The 22,884-nt window shown below is 34.7% G+C and overlaps 1 protein-coding gene across 1 annotated transcript in view; it reads right to left on the bottom strand.

Moving 5' to 3' along the window:
• Positions 1 to 2,976: 2,976 nt before the first annotated feature.
• Positions 2,977 to 22,884, bottom strand: part of LOC140441718 (uncharacterized) — a 115,101-nt gene continuing 95,193 nt past the window's right edge. The window contains exons 7-9 of the mRNA XM_072532604.1: positions 17,954 to 18,400; positions 6,836 to 7,000; positions 2,977 to 4,276 (exon numbers count right to left, since the gene is read on the bottom strand). Of these exons, the coding sequence (XP_072388705.1) occupies positions 3,932 to 4,276; positions 6,836 to 7,000; positions 17,954 to 18,400 (957 nt within the window). The 3' untranslated portion in view covers positions 2,977 to 3,931. The remainder of the gene's footprint in view (positions 4,277 to 6,835; positions 7,001 to 17,953; positions 18,401 to 22,884) is intronic.

Here is a 22,884-nt window from a genome sequence, read left to right as displayed (position 1 = left end):
CCTCCTACGAGGGATGTTTTAGGGGGAAGCCCGGGGGTAAAAGTATTTAACTTTTTTGCATCTCTTTTCAAGTCGTAAAATTGATATTCGTGGCAAAATTTAGCTTGTTCTTATGATTTTTACGGGTCGAATCTCTGACGACTGGACTACACGAGGGATGTAAAATCGATAATAGACTGAGTACATTAACATACTAAACTCAGAGTTTAAGAAATAAAAGTAAATAGAGAAGATTTTGGCTCGAATAACCACTTAGTCATAGAATCACAGAAAAGGTCATCGAGTACAATAACCCAGCAAATAGATATATTTTATAGACCTGGCAAAGGCTTTCGAACGCATCCAAGTCGAAGACGTCTTACACCTACTGTATAAAAAAAACATACCAATCAATATTATACAAACCATCGAAAACATCTACTTCCATATTCAAATATAGGCAAAGATAAATGGAAAACTAATACAGTGTATACCAGATAGGGTGACTCGTTAGCCCACTTCTCTTTAATATAATAATGGACGAAATAATACAAGCAGTACGTAAAGGTCATAGTTACAGAATGGGAGTAAAGAAATCCAAATATTATGTTATGCAGATGACGCTGCATTAATCGCCGAGACAGAAGACGAGCTCCAAAGATTAACACACATCTTCAATACAACAGCCAAGAAATACAATATGATAATACCGGCACAAAAAACCAAATGTATGACATCTAAATACCCACTACAATGTAAAATCGAAATTGATGGGAAAATAATAAAGCAGGAAGCAAGGTTTAGATATTTGGGAATATATATAACTAGTTACGAAGATGTTAAAGAAGAAGTACGATAACAAAGCTTAAAAGCAAGTAAAGCGGCGGGATCTCTTAATGACACAATCTAGAAACACAAACACCTAAGACAAGATACAAAAACAAGAATCTATAAAGCAGCAATTAGACATATATTAACATACATGGCGGAGACAAGACCTGACACACCTATAAAGAGACGACTACTAGAAACAACAACGATGAAAATACTTCGACGAATATCAGGGAAAAGTCTGTTGGATAGGGAGAGAAGCGAAAATATAAGAAAAGCATGCAATATAGAAGACATAAATGGATGGGTGACGAAACGGAAACAAGAGTGGAACGAACACATTAGTAGAACGGCAGAGGATAGGATAATACGAATAGCACAAGAGAAGTCACCAAATGGACGAAGAAGTATTGGCAGACCAAGAAAAAAATGGTGCGATAATTTAAACAATTTAGGAGGCTAATATTGAAAAAGAAACAAGCTTTAAAGCCTACATACAGGAGGGAAGAAGAAGAAGAAGCACACGTCGACTCTATTCATAGACACTGAACAAGCAGGATTTAGAGCTGGACGATCCATCATAGATAATTTATTTATATTAAAAATTGCCACAGAAAAAAAGAGAACAGAAATATAGAAAAACTTATATTGCGTTAATAGACCTTATAAAAGTAAATAAAAAATTATAGAATGCCAATTTCACAGTTCTAGAAAGAGATAACTTTACAAGAATTAAAATAGAAACAGAAATTACCACTTCGTTTAAATCAATTAAAGGTTTGAGACAAGGATGTAGTTTATCACCCATCTTATTTTAGATTTATCTAGAACTCCCTACAGAAATTGACGAGAAAATGCCAAAGCATTTCATGGAAAAACAGAAGCTTTTTACAGTGTTCTTTGCTGATGACCACATAGTGACCAAGAAAGATGAAGACGATCTTTTCTATACGATAAAGAAATTAAACGAAGAATATAACTAAAATAGTTATCCTATCTAGATAGTTTCATTCACTTTCCAATATTTCAACAATCATTGAGAGAGTAAACCCTAAAAACAGAAGTTTTGCTGTTCAAATAAACCAAGGATAAATTTTACAGCCCAAAATCTCTTCGAATCTACTTACTCTTTCAAGAAAAAGGATGAATTTACAATTACACCAAGAAAAAAGTTCTATTACTAGGTGGCTACATAAATTCACTTAAAGTTACACTTTTGGGGTACCGTATCTTAGATGAATTTGCGTGTAACAAAAGATAACCTAATTTCAGTTAATGATTGGACACTTCAAATACAACGCATCATTTGAAAAAATCAGGAATGACCGAATAAGAATATATTATATTGGCAAAAATAGAAGGAGGAAGATAGACAAATCATAATAACACTGGATGAAGATCAGTAGAACTGATAAGGAAGGATATAAGGAAGGAATAATTTTCAGAAATGAAAAATAATAAATAATCTCGCGATGACGGACATGTGATCGAAGCGATCAAACGGTGGAAATAAAATTATTCAGGCTTTGGCCAAGCTTTATACCGAATGCATCTACCAATTAAAAACTCCTTTTTAATGGAACAATGCAGTCATTATTTTTTAACCCAAGAAAGGAGACATAACAGATCTAAAAAACTACCGTCCTATCAGTTTGCTTTCACACATATATAAACTTTTTACAAAAATTATCAAAGAAAGACTTGACGCTAAATTTGACTTCTATCAGCCTAGAGACCAAGCTGGATTTAGATAGGGATACACCATTAACGACCACTTACTAGTAATAAAGAATCTGATAGAGAAGTCTGCAGAATACAACAAACCATTGGTACTGATATTTGTCGACTACGAGAAAGCATTCGATACCATAAGCCATCAGAAAATGTTAAAAGCATTGACATAATGCCAAATAGACCACCGCTACACTAACATAATCAAATATATCTACCAAACTGCCACAACTAGCGTAAAACTATCAGATTAAGAAACAAATAAATTCTCTATACAGCGAGGACTACGGCCAGGAGACACCGTCTCACCAAAGTTATTCACGACGCCTTTAGAACATACTTGTAAGAAAGAACATCTGAACAAGCATGGTATCAACATAAACAGAGAGAAGGTCAGTCATTTGAGATTTGCAGATGACATCGTCGTATAGAGCCGATCGTATGGATAATGCGATACTAATGTTTGAAAAATTATATCACACTTCCTTGGAGGTCGGATTAAAGATGACTATGAACAAGACGCAAATAATGACTAATCTGGTGCTTAATCAAAATATTGCTGTTGATGGAGGGAATATTGGCCACACTGTATAGTATAAGTACTAAGGACATGAAATTCGGTTGGGCGGAGATAACCAGATATGTGAGCTCCCACGTTGCATATGATTAGCCTGGGTAGCGTTTGGTACATTAAACTATGTATTTAAATTGAACCTACCCATATGCCTCAAAAGGAAAATGTTTGACCAATGTGTGTTACCTGTACTCACTTATGGAGCGGAAACATTACCACTCACAAAAAAGATAGTGAATAAGATTCGCGAGACTCAGAGGGCTATGGAGCGCCAGATTTTGGGTGTCTCTCTGAGAGATCCATTCCTAAATGAAGAAATACGTCGTAAAACAAAAACAACAGACGTCATCGAAAAAATCGCGTCGCTTGAATGGAATTGGGCAGAACACGTCGCTATATTATTAGACAATCGATGGACAAAACGTATTGTCAAGGGGAGACCAAGGCAAAAAGCTATACGGAGCAGAGGACTCCCACCAACTAGATGGACTGACGACCTGAAGCGTGTTAGCAGTCACTGGATGCAAGTCGCACAAGACAGAGACAGATAGAAAGAGCTCAGGGAGACCTATGGTTAGCAGTGGATGCATACAGGTTGATGGTGATGATAATGATGATATATAAAGGGATAGTTAGGGTTTTAAGCTTGCTATTAAGATGCTATTTATGTTTTTAAAAATTATGCTAAAAGATACGACTTTAGTAGTATGTTGAATGATCAAATTTATGTTGGTTCTACAAACATTCACTTTTATTTTAATACAACTTTTAAAAAATACTGACCTATTTATATTGTACAATATTGCTACATATTATTTAAATATGTCCTTCTATTTCGTGCGCATGGTTGTAGGCAGGCAACCCGTTACTAATAAAACCATTCGCATGTGTCTTTACACTGCCATTTGCCATATGGTTCACACCATTACTCACTTGTTTACTGATAGTGTCTATGGGTTCGTCTTCGAGGTCTTGCACTTGAGTGTCTTGCGGAATATGACCGTTGGATATGGCATGGCCGTTTTGTATATGTCCATTGGCATAGCCGTTTTGGGCAGCCATGGCTGTTTCTTGAGACTGGGACTTCAGGTACTCGATGTGTTCTTTGACGACGTTTCTAAAATCTGCTTGTACTGAGGGAGTATCTGTATCGCCATCAACCTACAAATACATTTTTTTTAGACAAATATAATCAATAAAAGAATTTTTACAAACCAATTTAAAAAAAATGGTATAAAAATATCATATGATAAAGTACTATGTCATGAAACTTTATTTGGAATCTTTACAACAAAAAAAACAACATCACCAGGAAACATAGTTGTTTCTGCAATCTGCAGTACACCAAGTCATTAAATTTCTTTTGAAAAATATGAATAATTTCATACTACTTTTTGGCTGAATACTTGAATATCAAATATATCATCTGAGGATTATAACTAACAACAACCAAACGTAGAGATCTGGTAAACATAACACATTCTAATATTCTTCACTACTTATCGACAGGAAAACCTACTTACTGATCAACTGATTCCAACCAGTTACCAGGCTTACCAGATTTTGCCGTAATCCAAGCTATATTCAAATGGGGTAGTGATATGCAATATATCATCCCGCCTCCTGTAGCATTACCAAGACAGTTCTACTCAATTTTGACTTGAAGAACGTTAGTAACCTTATTAACCACTTAGAAGACCTTCATAAAAAGAGCCAACGAGAGCATAAAAATGGTCCTCCCAAAAAGAGGTTGGGCGATGGGTTGGCCACTCATCCCTGGAAAACAGTAGGGTTACGAAATCAACACATGAGCCTCAGGGAATAAGATGGATTGACCAGCGATGACTTGGGCAAGAAATATGTAATTCGAGATTGGACCATCAAATGTTAGAAACCTGTGGCCTATTCTAAACTTTTAAATGAGCTTTCTAAATACAAAATCAAAATTACGATAATTCAAGAAACAAAATGGCTAGTTAATGAGACTAGAGACACAAAACATACACTGTTCTACTACCACTTGGTTTACTGCTTGGTAGTAAAAAGTTGGAAGTGGTGTTTGTAGTGAAAAGAAAATAAAGTGCTATATGCTGGACTTTTGGCCATTAATTAAAATAATGTGTAAACTAACAATTATACAAAAATCTGAAGACCAGAACCAAGATTACTCACACCAAATGAAATAGTGGATGCCATTAAAGCAATGAAGAATAATTCAGCCCCAGGCATTGATAATATATCAGCCAAAAATTTTAAATCAGAGGACACACATTTATAGCTAGATTTCATAAACTAATAACAGCCGTATGGAACACACAAGAAATGTGCGGGCTGAACGAAGGTATTCGCTCAGCTCGCAAATATAAATCTTCCAGAACCCCTAGGGTAGATCTATACCGCCTAAGTCGGTTACTCATCTAGGTCAGTTGGAGCCTGTGTGGCTTCTGGATTGCATAAACTCCCTGCTGGCATAAAATTTTCGAACACCTGAAAAATGTCGAGGCTTACGCTCTTGCCTAAATCCAAGCCAGGAAAATATCGTCTAATTTGCGTTCTTTTCTGCTTTTGGAAGCTGTAACCTAGATTGATTCGTGCACAAATCGAGGGGGTAATTGAAAGTTGGTCCGAAGGCTTGGCTTTGCTGTGATCTCGCAGACATCATATTGGCATTCGAGCGTTGGACCAATAAAAGTGCACAGTTTAAAAGGAAGTGCATTGAATGTTTAATTCAGTGCAAGAAATGGGAAAAAGAATGATGAGGGATGAGTAGTGGTGGATAAAGATCCACAAAGTAATCATGGAAGTACTAACTTCAAATGAGCGGGAGGACAAGAAATAAATATTGTTTTTTACTCTAAATGAGAGTGAAAAGATATTTTAGGTATCCGGCAGCAACGAGTAACACTTAGGTGCGTTTAGTTAGGACTGTCTTTGGCTGAGATGACAATATAAGAGAGCTAACCTCGCTTTAGGGGAGGGTAACTAACTTAACCTTACCTAACCTAACCTCGTGAGGCAGGGTTTGAAGTTTGAGCTGTCGTTCGCCTACCATGGATTTCCCTAGAGATTGTATCAGGGTTAGAATGGACATAGAAAGTCAATAGGAGAGACGTTATGCCTTAACTGAAGGTTCCATACTTACACCTTGAGTGACAGAGGGCAAATTTTTAATTAGACGCCAGCCATTTCAGGTGGCGATGAAATGAAATGTTTAACTCCTTTGGCATTACTTCTTGGCACGTATGCTTCATGGTATTAGGAACCCAACACTACATAGGTCACAGGTATCTGTTAGCAGATTTATCTTCCCCTCTATAAAGATGTAAATATGTAAAAAAGCTTATTTTGGGTTAGAATAAATAAGCTAATTTTAACTGAGGTAATGTTAGACGTAAATGACGTTAGGTCAAATGTCCTTTAGATGATCTGTCTTACGTCAAGTATTTTTAGATCAGGTGTATTATTTAGGCATTGTGTTACGGATTCATACTTTCTCAAACGTGTTATTAGACTGAAGTTAACGCCACCGTCAAACAAGAAACATGAAAAGACCACTCGTCCATTCTGATTAACACTTCGAACAGCAAACACTTCCTGCCTGTGGTTTTATATCCTAAGGACTCAAAAGATAAAAGTTATAACACAGAATAGAAAGTCTACAGTTTTATTATATATTATTATCTGGATCTATTATTATTTTATCATCTATAGTAAACTTACGATTGTTAATCTTCCTATGCTATCCATAGCTCTCAACATTGGCAGAGAGGATTGGCGGAAAATTTCTAACCTCCTTCTAAATGCGGTCACGCTATCGTCCAAGCGTCCTCTTCCTAATTGTAGTTTTGAGCAATCTAGTAGAATAACTGACGGTTTTTGTTTATACTAGAACAAATATAACATTATAAAATTAATAAATTGTTCGTTTTATATCGAGCCATAATAAAAACTGCAATTAAAGCAGAACTTGAAATAAACCTTCTTTCTTTCAGATAGTTGATCATTCCCAATCGAAAATTTAAAATAAATATTACGTGACGTAACTCAGATATACCTGATTATCTTATTTCTTTGAAACACAATTAGTGTTTAAAACACAATAGGAAAATAAAATAGTCTGAAACATGTAACACTGTAATTTGACACGGTTTGGCAGGATCGCCATGTATAGTAAGGGCAGTGGTAAATAAGGTTCTTCTAAATGTTAAGTAGCTAAGGGAGAATCAAACATACTAGGGACATACCCCCTTTTCAGGTCGATGTATATTAAGCTGAAACCCAACAGACGATACTTTAGCAAGAATGAGCATTTGAAACGTGCCATCTTAACAATAGTCCTTATAGTGGAATGTAGGTCCTGCTTATATTATTTTTACACGAATTTCATCTTTTCGTTTAATAAAAAATCATCCCCTCCTCAATTTTTAACTAACATAAGTAATATTGGCACCTTTTGTACCATACCTGATGTAAGGTTTGGTTTGAATTAGTAGTATTACAATATGCTATTTTTGTAGCTTTATAAAAATTGTACTTTACCGGTAACCTGATGATGACCAGAACACTCTAGTGGTCGAAACCAGTTGTCGCTTACTAAATAAATAGATTGTGTGTAAGTTCGTCATTTATTACTACTACCCAGTTTCAAATAATATCTACCTCTTCGTCGTAATATATATATATATATATATATATATATATATATATATATATATATATATATATATATATATATATTACTTTCTTTATTTACTTTAGTAGAATCTATCTTCAGTTCTTTAAATTATTCCTTATCTACTAGTTTCACTTCTACTGTATTCTCATAAAATTTCAACATTTCGACAACATTTGGTTGAGCAGTCCTTCCGTCCTTTAAATTAACTATTTTCTTCTGTTTCTTAGTCTGTGCTCCCGCAGACACCAATATGTTCGTGTCCTTACTTCTATTCTAGCTTCTATTCGTGATAGCACATCTGCTGTAGTGTTTTCAGTTCCCTTCACATATCTAATTGTAAAGTTGTATTCCCCTAACTTCAATCTGAAATTAGTTAGTCTTGAAGGGTTCGTCATACCAAATAGGTACACTAATAGATGGTGGTTCGTCAGAGTAACGCAGCAGGTAATATCTTGATTTGGAAATACTCCAAATTATTATTAACAATTCCTTCTCTATCGTAGGAGAATTAATTTCCGCTTTGTTGAGCGTTTTACTAGCGTACGCTACCGATTTGTAATTTCCATTTGACAAAGTTGCTCTTAACACAATACCTGACGCATCAGTTATTAAGATAAAATTGTTTCTCTCCAAAACAACTAGAAATTACATTATAAGGGTGGAGCATGAAAAAACATTTTTTTCTCGAAAGTCGGAATAGTGGTTGCTATTTCTGCAAAGTGATTAATGTAATAATGCAAAAAACTATTAAATCGTCAAGGTATATAAACATGTTTTCGTTATTTAAACCTGGCATGTTCATTGTCATAGCTCTTGAAGAATATCCAGGGCTTGTCTTAAGTTCATTCCGCTATCCGATATTCTTTCTCTGTAACTGATTGTTTATTGATTGTAAACTATTTTCAAAAACAGTTAAATCATCTAAGTATATGAACATGTTTTCGTTCATCGGTTTTGCGCTAATACTTTTGGTCAAAATCTTCCACAAATTTGTTTTTTCTTATTACCTTTTCCTTGATTTTCGATTCGATCTCAAAATACTTTAGAATTTCTCATCTTGCAGGCAAAATTGTTAATCTTTTCCTACTGTTTACATATGTACTTAATTTTTTCCGTCTGCAGAAAATGTGATGTAGATACCGTATTGTTATGCTAGAACCGCAGAACCCTAGACAAGTGGGACTGCAGTAACACCCTAACCTATTCTCGTGCGATCCTTAACACTGATTGACGTAGATTCCACCCACATGGTCGAACCATATCCACTGTGCCTACTACCTTGTTGGCGGAGTTGAATTTCTTAAGGTCCTGTATGTGCCATTTGCCATTTTGTTTATACCATCAAGTAAAGTGATAGTTTTTTCATTATCTTACACATATTGAATTTGGATATATTATTAATAAATGTAGATTAAAATAATAATCATATTCACCATCATTCTGGCTTTACAACCCTGCGTGGGTCGTACGCTCCTCAATAATTTCTCACCAGTCGTTCCTATCCATCGTCTTTCTTCCCACATTCCTCATGTCTTCATCGATGATATCAAGAAACCTTGTTCTGAGTCTTCCTCTTCTTCTCTGACCAATGGTTCTATCAAGGAGCATTTTCTAGCTGGGTCATTTTGTTTCATCCGCATTACATGCTCTATCTTCCTCATACGTCCTATTTTTATATGTTTTACGATATCTGGTTCCTGGTATATTCTATAAAAGACAAAGTTGTATCGTCTTCTCCACACTCCATTGTCATTCACTGCCCCATAGATTAGCCTTAGTACTTTTCTTTCGAAACATCCTAACATGATGTCATTACTTTTTGTTAGAGTCCAGGTCTCAAAACCATATCTTAGGACTAGGCGTATTATTGTTTTGTAGGGTGTTATTTTTGTATTTCTCGATATAATTGTGGATTAAAGGAGGAGATTGAGCCAAAAATATCATATGTTGGCCATGCAAATTCTGCGGTTTATCTCTGCGGCAGTATTATTTTCAGTGTTAGGGAGCTCTCCCAGGTATACAAATTCGTTCAATGCTTCAATGACGTCGTTTTCTATAACAAGTGGTTATAGGGTTTGTGGTTGCGTGATTATTTTCATACACTTCGTTTTGTTGGTGTTTATTATTAAACCCATTTTTGGAGCTGATTCTTTTAATGCTACATACGCTTCTCGTACAGCGTTTTCCGATCTCCCAACAATATTGATATCATCAGCTTAGGCCAGGATTTGCACTGATTTATTATATATTCAACTAATGGTTGTAATTTGTGACATACGTATTATTTTTTCCAGAGCCAGATCGAATAGGATACAGGAGAGAGGGTCCCCCTGGAGCAGTCCGTTATTTGCTTTAAAAGGTTTAGACAGTTCTATACATTCAACTTTTTCAAGAGTTAGTTTTGTTAAATTTATTAACTGATTTGTTATCTCTAGCTCTTTCATTGCTTTGAACATTTCTCTTTTATTCATAGAGTCGAAGGTTGCTTTGTAGTCTATAAATACGTGATAAGTATCTGTGCCGTATTTTAGTGTTTTTTCTAAAATTTATTTCAGGGTTGCAATCTAATGGATTGTCTAATTACCGCCTCTGAAACCAGATTGATATTTTCCTACTATCCGTTCTGCATATGGTGCCATATGGTGACATACATATTACTGTAAAAAATATTTTATACGCTGCATTTAGAAGGGTAATTCCTCTGTGGTTAGAGCATTAAAAGATATCTCTTTTTTGTGTATGGTGCAAAACATTCTAATATTCCAATCATTGGGGAGGAATTTCTGTTATGCCATTATGGTGTAGTGGGCACCTTCTTTATATAGTTCAGCTGGGAGATTATCTATTCTGGGTGATTTGTTTCTGGCTAGTTTTTTAATATAGAGGAAGAAGAAGACAACCTGGAAGACGGATTAGATGAGGTAGGGGAAATAGACGAGAGGAAAGAGGAACCACCAACGATTCTTGAAGTTAAATATGCAGTAAAAAAACTAGCCAGAACCAAATAATAATCATATTACAAATAACTAAATAATAGATTCGTTTCGAACTTTCCTGTTACACTATTGGAATCAACATAGCAAAAAAATCTGAAAACTGACAAAGGTGGAGTTCTACTCGGGCCAGTATTGTTTATTTCGGTAATAGTGGATTTATCCGTTACGGTTCGGTATACACAACCACGTACTATTTATTTCGAGCCGAAACAAATACTTATTTATTATTTTCCTATCGTTCGACCAATGTTTGTCATCGATGCCCTTGAAACAGTTCTGAATATTTTATATTGACATTCGACAAATTATGAATAACCGCTTTGTATCCGTTTTACTTCTAGAAACAACTTGAGAGTTACAATTATGACGTCAGAATGAAATATGTCGATTTCAAGCTGAAGTTGCTTATTACAGCCTTGCTGGAAGTTTTTTGGTGTGATGTCTGTAACGGCTAATTATTGGTAGTAAAGTATAACTTCGTTAGTTTCGTTGTATCGATTGTATGAATAATTGAATAATTGTACACCTGTAGTAAGAACTGTAGAAACCGATTTCTAAATAATTAAGATCAAGAACATATCTATAAATATAACCAATGATTAGTCATTAAAAAAATCGTAACTAGATAGACAACAAAGATTTGGTTGCAAATAAAAGAAATTTCTTAATATTCTTCCCGCATTATTGCTCTTGACAATATATATTTCACACCGGATGAAATTAAACATTATTGATGGAAACTACGCAGTAATTCATCACCTGGATTAGACGGACTCACCTCCTTTTATCTTAAAAAATGTGCAGAATCTGCAGCCATCCCTATCGGCCGGTTTCCGAAACGTTATTCAAATCTCCAATCAGGTAATCAAGTATCAAATTTGATCAATTGTTAACAAGCGACAGGTTTCCGAAACGAAAATTATGGTAAAATTACGTGATCACCGATTATAGATTATTTGACATACGATTTTACATGGAAACAGTAGAATCGATTGTAATCGTTTATTATTTCTGTACGAATTTTTCTTTATCTTGCTCTAAATTAAGAAAGTAATGTTACTGTTTCACTTTACCATCATTCCTGTTTATGTGTAATCTGCATTCTGAAAATCAACAAACTAACATAACCTAACTAACTAATAATTTTGTGTCGTTCGTTAATGTTTACCAATTTGTCATTTATCATCTTTAATTCTTAAACTGAACCTTTGTAACAATATTTTTGGGTTCTTTCTAAACAACAGTTTTTTATAAAACATCTTAAGTTTATGTATCTTACAACGTAACCAAAGATTTTATTTTATTTACTTACAACCATTAGTACATAACCAAAGATTATAAGATTAATCGTCCAAAAATGTCATTATCTCAGATTCTCTAAACTCGTTAATAACAATTGATCAACTATTCACTAAGAACCCTATAGCCTTACTTATCAAGAAAGAACTTGCAGCCTTACAAGAAACTGGTTCCGAAGTCAAATTTATATTTATACTCACATGGGAATACAAGGTAATGAAAAAGCAGACCTCCAAGCAAGGGAAGCTTACAAAAACGATCATGCTACAATAGTGTCAAAGACTATTTCCAGTGATATAAAACAGTTCGTCAAAGAAAAAGTGATCAGTGCGTGGCAAAATGAGTGGAATTTATCGGAATCTAAACTAAAAGAAATTAAATCGACAGTGAGTCCGTGGCGCCTAGTGAACTTAAAAAGAGCTGATCAAGTCAAAATCTCTCGACTTCGATTAGGTCATACCAACATTACACATAAGTACCTAATGAATAAGGAAGACATTCCAGTGTGTGAATACTGTCAAATCAACATTACTGTTAAACACCTCCTAACAGAATGTGGAAAATATACAGTCAACAGACAAAATAACAATATTTCCAACAATTTAAAAACAGTATTAGGTGAACATTTAAACATCAAAGACTTAATTAATTTTCTTAAAGATACATCTTTATATAATTTAATCTAATGTAAAAACTAATGTCGCTAATGACCCAAGTGGTTGAAGCGACTATTTTCTTTGTAAATAAAAAAAAAATCGTCCAAAAATCTCAGATTACCTGACAAGCTAGTATGACAGAAGTTTGACATAGATAAAACGATAATTAGCGTTTCGGAAACCCAAGATACTTCTGACAGGCTGTTAATCATCGATTATTTGCTTGTTAGATTAGTTAATGTGTGTTATGTGATTGATTTGAGATGCTATGTTTTCTCTGTGTTGTTGTACGGGGCGGAGGCATGGACGCTTACAGACACCACTAATAAAAAACTTGAAGCATTTGAGATGTGGCTTTATAGAAGAATGCTGAGAATATCATGGACAGCAAGGATCACGAACAAGGAAGTTCTAGAAAAAATGAAGAAGGAACCAGAGATTGTGTTTACGATCAAACGCATAAAATTGCAATATCTGGGACACGTTATGAGAAATCAGAACCGTTACTCCCTGCTGCAGTCTATATTGCAAGGTAAAGTCAAAGGTAAGCGAGGACCCGGTAGAAGGAGAATATCATGGCTGCGGAATTTAAGAACATGGTTTAAGACAACCTCAACAGAGCTGTTTCGAGCCGCAGCGAGCAAGGTCATGATTGCCAATATGATTTCCAACATCCGAAACGGATAGGAACCAGAAGAAGAAGAAGAATGTGATTGAAGTTTGATCGATGTTTCTGCAACTCAAAATGCATTTAATCGACTGTTAACAGTAGATTATCTAATTTTGATAATGATCAGCCTTTCGGAAACCGGCTGTATATCTCCCATAATGAATGCTTCTTTTAAACAAGGTTCTCTCCCCTCGTCCTGGAAATTGGCTTCGGTTACTCATATATTCAAGAAAGGAAATAAACTTGACTGCAATAATTATCGTCCAATCAGCCTGGTTCCTATTGTCGGCAAGGTCATGGAATCGATTATTTCGGAAGCTATGTCTGAGTTTCTTCTTCAAGAAAATGTCATCCTTCACCAACAGCATGGCTTTATTAAAGGTCGTTCAACGATCACAAACTTACTTCATTGTGTAAATGATTATCTTTAAACAATCGGCATCCTGTCGATGTAGTCCACTAAGACTTCTCCAAAGCTTTCGATTGTGTTCCAAAACGTCTATTACTAGCTAAATTGAATCACTATGGTATCCGCAGAAAGTTAAACATTTTAATTCAAAATTTTCTATCCTTCTGGGTTCGTAGTGGGGAAAACCACTCACTAGATAAGCCAGTCAAGAGTGGAGTCCCACAAGGAACAGTAATTGGACAGCTACTTTTTTGTGTCTACACTAGTGATCTTCCGCTCATTGTATTCAGCAAGGTTTCAATTTACGCTGATGATACAACATCGATCTTGAAGCAACATTTAAATGGTTACTTCCGATTAACATTAAAAAATGCCTTGTTTTAGATATCGGCAAAAATAACCCATCGCTGCCATTCTTTATTAATGGACATCCCTTAAACTCGATAATTTCGCACAACGATCTCAGAGTGATAATTAATAGTGACTAAAATTGGTCTGATCCCAAGTGTAGGTATATAAAAGTGCAAACTCGTATATTTCTAACCTCTGTTATTAAACTTGACTCAATATACGTTAGACCTATCCTTGAGTTTGCCGGGCCAGTGTAACATCCAAATCTCAGTCGCTAACCTAACTATGAAGATAGACCTTCCATGGCCCATCTTACGACATTCGAGCAGCGACGTCTTCAAGGTGAGCTAATTATGTCCTTTCGTATTTTAAAACATAATTTTGGTAATCTAACCACCATATTTACTTTAAATCAAGACAAAAGATTAAGAGGAGGCCATCGTTACAAATTAAAGAGGAAACAAACTACTGCAAGGTCCAAGGTGAACTTCTTGCTAAATAAAATATTTAATATCTGAAATAATATGGAAAAAGACACCATATCTGCAACTGGTGTTAACATCTTTAAAAGTAAACTTGATAACGTTTTATTTTATTTATAGGATTGTGTTATTTTCGGACCGCATTGTTTAACTTTACTTAACTTTATAATTGGTATTAGTTTTATAAGGATATTTTTAATAGGAGCTCGCTCCTCTGCTCTTATTTGTTATATAATAATAATAATAATTCCTTGCGCCCTGTAAGGGCATCGGATGTTGCTGGCATCTATCCACCTTTTATCCATTTCTTCGTTGTCGGTCTGCTTCTATTTCATGTGTTTACGCAGCCCAAAGTAGCACTTATTTGCCAGAATTATTCTCCGTTTGATTTCTTTTGTTCATTCAGCGATTTCATTCATTCATATGTTCCAATATTTTTCAATTCCTTATCCCGATTTTCCGGATTTGCCCATTATCCCATTTCTGGATACCTCTTTGTCTTCTTTCTTCTCTTTTGGCCTCTATCACGTTCTTTATAAAAATATGTTCTCGTATTTTGCCATTTTTTCTTTCTTTCCCTGTTCAATCCAGCTGTTTTTTTCAGTTATTTCATTTATATTATTGTTTTTATACTTCTATTATTGCCTCCATAATGTTGGTTTAGTAAGTCACTGAACTTCTTTTAACTGCCTTTTTTTTCTTTTCTTATTGGTACTTTTACTATATTTCGGTTCTGTACTGTAGTTCTGTGTTTTTAGTATTTTATTTTCTTTTGTTCCTGCCTTCTACTATTATATTCTTTCCATGCCTTTTTTTAATCCCCATTTCATCCTGCATTTCTTTGTTTCGTCACTTGGTCTTTTTGTTTAATTTTTTGATTGATAAGTCGCCGCACAGCCCTTCCGCTTTCTTCATTCTAATTTCTTTCAATATTTTCCATTTTCTACTCATTTATCCTTTATCCTCATTTCCATTTTCTTCACTTCGCGATTTTAAATTCGCTATCGGATTATTCTTGGTATTTTCTTTTCTTTTAATATTCTTTTAGGTTTTATTGCTATATTACTGTATTCTATTTATTCTTTCTGTGTCAGTTTTCGCTGTATCTCTTGATGCGCGCTGGAGATGGAATGTCGGAAAAGGTATAAAACGCCGTAGTTATTGACAGAGTTTAAATCTGAGAACTGATCTGGTAAAACCTTCAACCAGGTGCCTTTGGGTATTGATCAAAGGCCAGCCATCGTGAAAGTACAAGCTGGAGTACTGATCTGGTAGGAGCTTTAACCTTGGATCATTGGGTAATAATCAAAGACCAAAAATACTTTCTTCGACCAAGTATTAACTGATCTGCGAAAAAGTCGAATTATCCCATCCTCTCATTGTCCGATATCGAGTAGTGATAAATCGGTCACCTCTAGCCTGGACTAAATATTGATTAGTCTTCCCCGGTTTTGGGTATTTAGTAAAACGTCGTCCTTTCCTTGAACCATTCTAGTATCCTAATTAAGAAAAAAATAAATACCTAGGATATAAAATTGTAATTTGCAGGAATAATCAGACCTATGAACTGAAGAGAAGAATTGGTCTTAGATGGGCAGCATATGGAAAAATGAGAGAAACTTATTTTACATTTTTTTTATGTCGCTAAAATATTCTGTAGTTAATCGTAATATTCTGTAATTTTTTCTTCATCTGTTTATTTTATAAGGGGCTCTTGTCTATCTTTTTTATTTTAATTGTTATTTTCGATGATATAGATTTGATTACTGAGATTCTTTTGCCTATGTCTCTTGTCCTTATATTGTGAAAACAGAAACTGGTCTTTCGGATCGGTATTCGCCTTCAACGGAAAATTTATCTATTTTGGAGATATCAATCTAGTGTTTTATGGTGGCATACAATCGTACATAATCGTATCTATAGAAAGTGCGAAACAATCATCGGAGACGATCAGTTTGGATTCAGAGCCGGCATGGGAACGAGAGAAGCCCTGTTCAGTTTACTAGTTCTCGCACAAAAATGCTACGACCAACAGAAAGATATATTTATATGCTTTATAGACTTCGAAAAAGCATTTGATAGAGTAAGACACGACCTACTATTAGAACGTTTGCAAGAAGTCGGTTTAGATGGAAAAGACATCAAATTCTTAAAAAACTTGTACTGGAACCAAAACGCCAGAGTTAGGATCGAAGGTTCCACATCCGCAGAAGTAGAAGGATGGAGTCAAGGTGAATGGCGTAAATATCAACAGTATCAGATACGCCGATGATACAGTGTTAATTGCGGATTCCGACGTAGGTCTACAACGACTCATCGACAAGACCAACTCGACCTGTGAGCAATTTGGTATGAAAATAAACATTAAAAAAACCAAAGTGATGTCAATCCGAAAAAATCAAAACGTACCTTAACCTTGCACAATAAATGGGCACATTTTAGAACAGGTCAATAGATTTAAGTACCTGGGATGTTGGATCGATAGCAGCCTAAATCCTGATCTAGAAATAAGATCGAGAATAGAACAGGCCAGAAAATCTTTCGAAAAAATAAAAAAACTGCTTTGTGATTCTCGAATAAAACTCGAAATTCGACTACGTTTATCAAAATGCTACGTCTGGTCGACTCTTCTATATGCAGTTGAAACGTGGACCCTAAAAACATCAACCGTAAATAAATTGGAGGCCTTTGAAATGTGGATCTACCGGAGAATGCTCAAAATTTCATGGACATCGCATAACTCAAACGAAGAAGTGCTGCATAGAATAGGCAAGGAAAGAGAACTTTTTAACACAGTAAAAGTTAGAAAAACATCATACCTAGGCCACATACTGAGAAATAATAAGTACCAATATGCCCAACTTATAGTGAAAGGAAAAATCGAGGGAAAGAGAGGCCTAGGAAGGAAAAGACTATCGTGGCTCAGAAACATCCGACAATGGACAGGGCTAAATTTTGAACAGCTAATAAGAACAGCTGAAGATAGAGAAGATTTTAAAATTGTAGTAGCCAACCTCCATTGAGGAGAGGGCACTTTAAGAAGAAGATACGGAATAAATTAATTTCCAAATGTATTTAGCATATCTTTGGAAATCTGTTTACCTCTTTACCCCCTTTTTAGAGAAATTGTTTTTTTTAATTCTATTACGCAACTTTGGTTTGACTTTGTGGATCTAAAAGTCACAATATATAATTTGTTTGAATCCGGTAGTAGAAGATAAGTCTGAGAAAATTTATTATATATTTACCAAAAGACTTTCAGTGTTTTTATTAAATATAAAATATAAATTCTGTACTTACACGAGCTTCAAACTCCGCAACTTGCGACATATCTCTCGGATAACCATCCAGAATCAAACCGTCCTTCTCCATATTATCTACCACCACCTTCTCCACTTCCCTCATAATAAAGTCTTGTGGCACCAGCTCACCGTTACTGATGCATTCCCTTAACTTAGCAACTTCCTTATTCTTCTTTGCATCGGGTTGATCAGCCAAAGTCCTTAAGATCTTACCCAGACTAACATGCTGCCAACCAGTCTCGTTTGCTACGCTTGTGCACAAAGCTGCTTTGTTGCTTCCTGGTCCTCCTATCACCCATAATACTGGAGGGTATGCTTTGGTCGGAGATCTGAAGTTGGGGGTGCTTGGGTTCACTGATATTACTCTGGTTTTTGGCCGATCTGGAGATTGCTGGAGCCGTTCTGCGTGAGGAATGGACGTCATTTGAGTTGTTGATGCAACAGGCTAAAACAGAGAAATTATTGTATAAGCCACATTATTATTGAACTAAAGTGAAGGAATTGTCTTAAATTAAAAAAAAAAACAAAGAAATTAAATTAATAACTTTAAAAAAAATAGAAAGATACATCTCACATAACAATTTATTGTTTTTAGTAGATTCATAGAACATTACTTTTCAGAAAAAGTATATGCTGAGTATATGCGTAATTACCATTGAGAATGTGCAGAGCAAGTGCTAAGTATAGCACATGCGCCACCTTCCTATTTTGTGATATCTACACCATGGGTACTTTAGTTTATTGTTAAACTCGCATTTACGATTATGAAAACAAACTCTTATAAAATACTACTTTTTGAACTTTAATGACTTAAAATACTTGGATCTTCTACTTAAATCAATTATTTATCAAATACGCTATCAATATTATTTAATAAACAACTCAAAATATTCCTGAAGCGGTGTCAAATTTTTAGTGGCCTTGCCACCACATTCAGTTCGACTGAGTGCGGTGTATGACAAAGATAGCAAATATTCGATTTGGAAAATATCACCACGGACATGGTGTTTATTTTTTTCGAATCCTGAAAAAACTAATAAGATTACATTATTACAGAATGAAAGATTACATTATTACCAAGAGCCGAAAGTCCCTTAGAATAAAAGAATAAGTTTTTTTTAATGAGATATTCGAGATTAAAAATCACACTAAATTTTCTCTTCTTTTTCACCCCTGTAACTTATTAAAATAAACATTATAGAAGTTTTCAGGGACTTTCGGCCCTCGACAATAATGTAAAATTTTTCAAAAATACTTATTAGTTTTCTCAGGATTCGAAAAAAATGAATGCATTTAGAAAGCATTGACCTAACATTTTGCGCCTTCGCTCTTAAATTACAGTATTTAAACCGTTTAGTTTGTACTACCACACATATTTTAAGTATATGGCTTTTAAAAGCATCGGTATGGCCTTCTTTAACTCGTTTTGTTCATAACTAATAAAATAACTTTTCCGTAAGGATGATCGTGATAATTTAGAATAAACATTTTTTACACAATCTTGTTCGGCAGTATGGCCGCCGTCTGTCTGGCATAGAAACTGAATCGCCAACAAAATTAGGTTTGAGGTTATAACCAGTACAGTCAGAATCACCGTTCTATGTTTTCTATTCTGTGCTTATACGATCTAGGGGAAAACAGCGACTAGATTTAAATTCATTTTAATTATGGAAACGAAAATTTTGTTTTTTTCTTTAATACAATTAGTTTTTAAAGTTTTTTAATTTAAAGGTTGCTTCTATATACAATCTTTTTCTATTACATTTGAATACACTAATTTTAAAAATTTAAGGTACAGTCAATAAAAAAAATAGAAGTAAAAAAATGAATTTATTTTCATGGTACCATAATTTCAGTTTTAAGAAAACGTGAAATGCACGGTTTCTAAAGACCGTGCATAATTTGAACACCAAACTACAAGAATACGAATAGTCTGCAATGTGGATGTATAATCGGAGACAATCTTTCCTTCAATCTCCGCTACAGGATGGTTAAATGCTATGTATGGTCCATATTGTTATACGGCATGGAAACATGGACGTTAAAAGTACCTTCCATTAATAAGTTGGAGGCCTTTGAAATGTGGACGTTACGAAGAATGTTCCGCATACCATGGACAGGGTGAGAAACGAGTAAGTCTTAAGAAAGGCAAATACTTAGAGAGAACTACTCAATTTGATCAAGGTACGAAAAATTGGATACCTCGGCCATATTCTGAGAGGAAAAAAATTCGCAATCCCTTAAGTAATCATCCAGGGAAAGATTGAAGGCAAGGGAGGAGTAGGTCGCAAACAAATGTCGTTTGCATCCCGCAAAAGACAGACGTCTGGCCATAAGATAATTCGCCAACGCACTATAGGTGCACGGCACTATAAGAAGAAGAAGATCGGAGACATCAATGGAGACGGCTGGGAGTAGGATTGTTCAAGCCACGGATATGTGTCGTCTGTGGCATTTAAAAAACACAGTCAATTCCCTAGTCATACAGTTGTCCGGCTGTACGATCGAAGTTGAATTGGAAGGCTGCATAAAAGGTGTGTCCAAGCCTTGAGCATTAAAGGAGATTCGTTAGCTTTACAGATAATACTTTTGGGATTGCTAGACCGGAATGGCCCAAGGCATAGGCGAATAGCCCTGTTATGTACTGTGCTTAGTAAATTCAGATTGGCTTTAGTTGGAGACATATAGATGGAACATCACCAGTTGAGTTTGAAACGGATGGATCTATAAATTTTCAGTCGATTGGTTTCCTTCGTACCCCAATAATAATATGAAATTGTTTTAAGAAACTTTTCTTATACATATTTCTTTGGATTTCTGAATGTGTTGTTGTCAAGTTAATTCTTGAATTAAATATAGCTTTAAGATTTTGCAATTAACAACTTGGAGTATAAAGTTGTTGACAGTGATTTCAGAATTAAAAAAATGAACGGTTCTGCTAAATTAAATAACTGTATGAGAAGTTAAGTCCCAGAGATATTTTTTTTTAAATCATTTACGGCTGATTGGAGAAATTTACTAGTACCTCTCTTAGATTTACAATGGAAATACACTGTTTGTTAATTTGGTAATAATAAGAATGAGAAAGAATATACTTCAAACTAAACCTTGCAGAACTTCTTCATATATATATATATATATATATATATATATATATATATATATATATATATATATATATATATATATATATATATATATATATTTTTTTTTTAAATTCCTTCATATTTCGTTTGTGAAGAAGACAGAAAGTGATTAACGAAAACACTAAATGTTCTAGATATTACAAAGTTTTTTATACTAATGTATATGTTGTCAGTAAGGATGAGGTAGATAGGGTGTCGAATGCATCTTCAGTAACGAAGATAATTGTTAAAAGAGATCGTGTTTGCTATAAATAAATGCATTTTAAATGTTGTTTTGGATAAATACACGAGTACCTTTTGTAAAGCATTCCTTGTGCTAGCCCGATTGTATCTTTGGAGCAATTTTGTGTTTCTTAATATTGTTCTGAAGCTATTTTCTTGTGGCATTTTAAATTAATTTATATTTAAATGGGAATAAGCCACAATTAAAGGTTAAAATACGTTTATTGACGTTTCAATTTCCACTTCGGAAATCGTTCTCAAAATACAAACATTAGTAAATTCAAATTATCATAAAAGACGTTTGTTAATCATTTTTCCATTTGTTTACACATATTGCATGTGAGTGAGATGGGTCTGTCAGATTATGGTGGCATAGTTGGCTAATTTGACATAAGTATTATAAGTATATTGCGTTGTGGCCTTTGTAGATGTACAAGAAAACCTTCCTAACGTCAGTGGGGTTACAGTGTTCGTTAAAATGAAAAAAAAAATAAGTAAAAAGCTACCAGTAAGGCGTTATGTGGATATTTGGTAACAAAATATGGTAACGAAATATGGCTAGCTGGCGTTGTTTTACAAGAAAGCCTCGCCTGACGTCAGAGAGGTGAGATTGTGTGGATATGTGCACAACGCCACCTAGTCATCCAAATCTTCCATCAAAGTGATTGAAAATTTTTTATTCATTTCGACGAACACGTATTTTTCTACTCTTTGCCATTTTCACCCCTAAAAGACTCCTCTGATGCTAGGGAAGGCTTTCTTCTACACTTATACTTCTTATTTATCATCCCTTATATTCCCAGAAGCTTCTTCTACGGCCTCAACGTCACATACCTAACTACCCAGGTGTCCGCCATCTTTGATCTGACATTCTCATATTATATCTACTTATATTTCTCAACTTCTGTTCGAAATGGCCGGAAAAGGTTTTGAGAATTTATTCATATATCGTAATATCTATGCAATTTTAAATTAAGCAATTGATTTTATTACAATTTTGTATTGATTTGTATTGATTTATTACAAACAATATTACATAATTCTCCCATTTTTGAGTAAATTATGTTTCGGTAACGTAAATACGAGGAAGTGAAATTATGTGTAGGTGAAAGCTTGAAGAGTCATACGAAACCTAAGAAGAAATGACAGAAATACAAAAAAGATACAAATCATCAACATTGATGTATTTAAAAGTCACTACGCAAAAGACCTACTTCATGGACCAGAAATAAATATCAGGGACGACCTAGCCAAACTTACAAAAATCTATGAGAAATAAAAAAAACTTATGGACCAGAAGGAATCCCCGCTGAACTTTTGATAAATGCAACACTTGGTAATATGCTGACAGAACTTTTTAATAGATATCTAAACAGAGATAATATACGTGGAAGATAGAAAGAAGGATGGATTACACCGATCTATAAAAAAGGAATCAGGCAGACTGCAAAAACTACCGCTGCATCTCAGTTACCAGCAATCTCAGTAGATTGTATGAAAACCCTAGTCAAAAACGAATATGAACCACTTAACCTGGAACAGAAGTAGGATTTCCAACTGG

Source organism: Diabrotica undecimpunctata, chromosome 1, assembly GCF_040954645.1.
Source record: "Diabrotica undecimpunctata isolate CICGRU chromosome 1, icDiaUnde3, whole genome shotgun sequence".
Taxonomy (NCBI): Eukaryota; Metazoa; Arthropoda; class Insecta; order Coleoptera; family Chrysomelidae; genus Diabrotica; species Diabrotica undecimpunctata.
The sequence above is the reverse complement of the archived record's forward strand: the minus strand, read 5'-3'. Positions and strand labels throughout refer to the sequence as shown.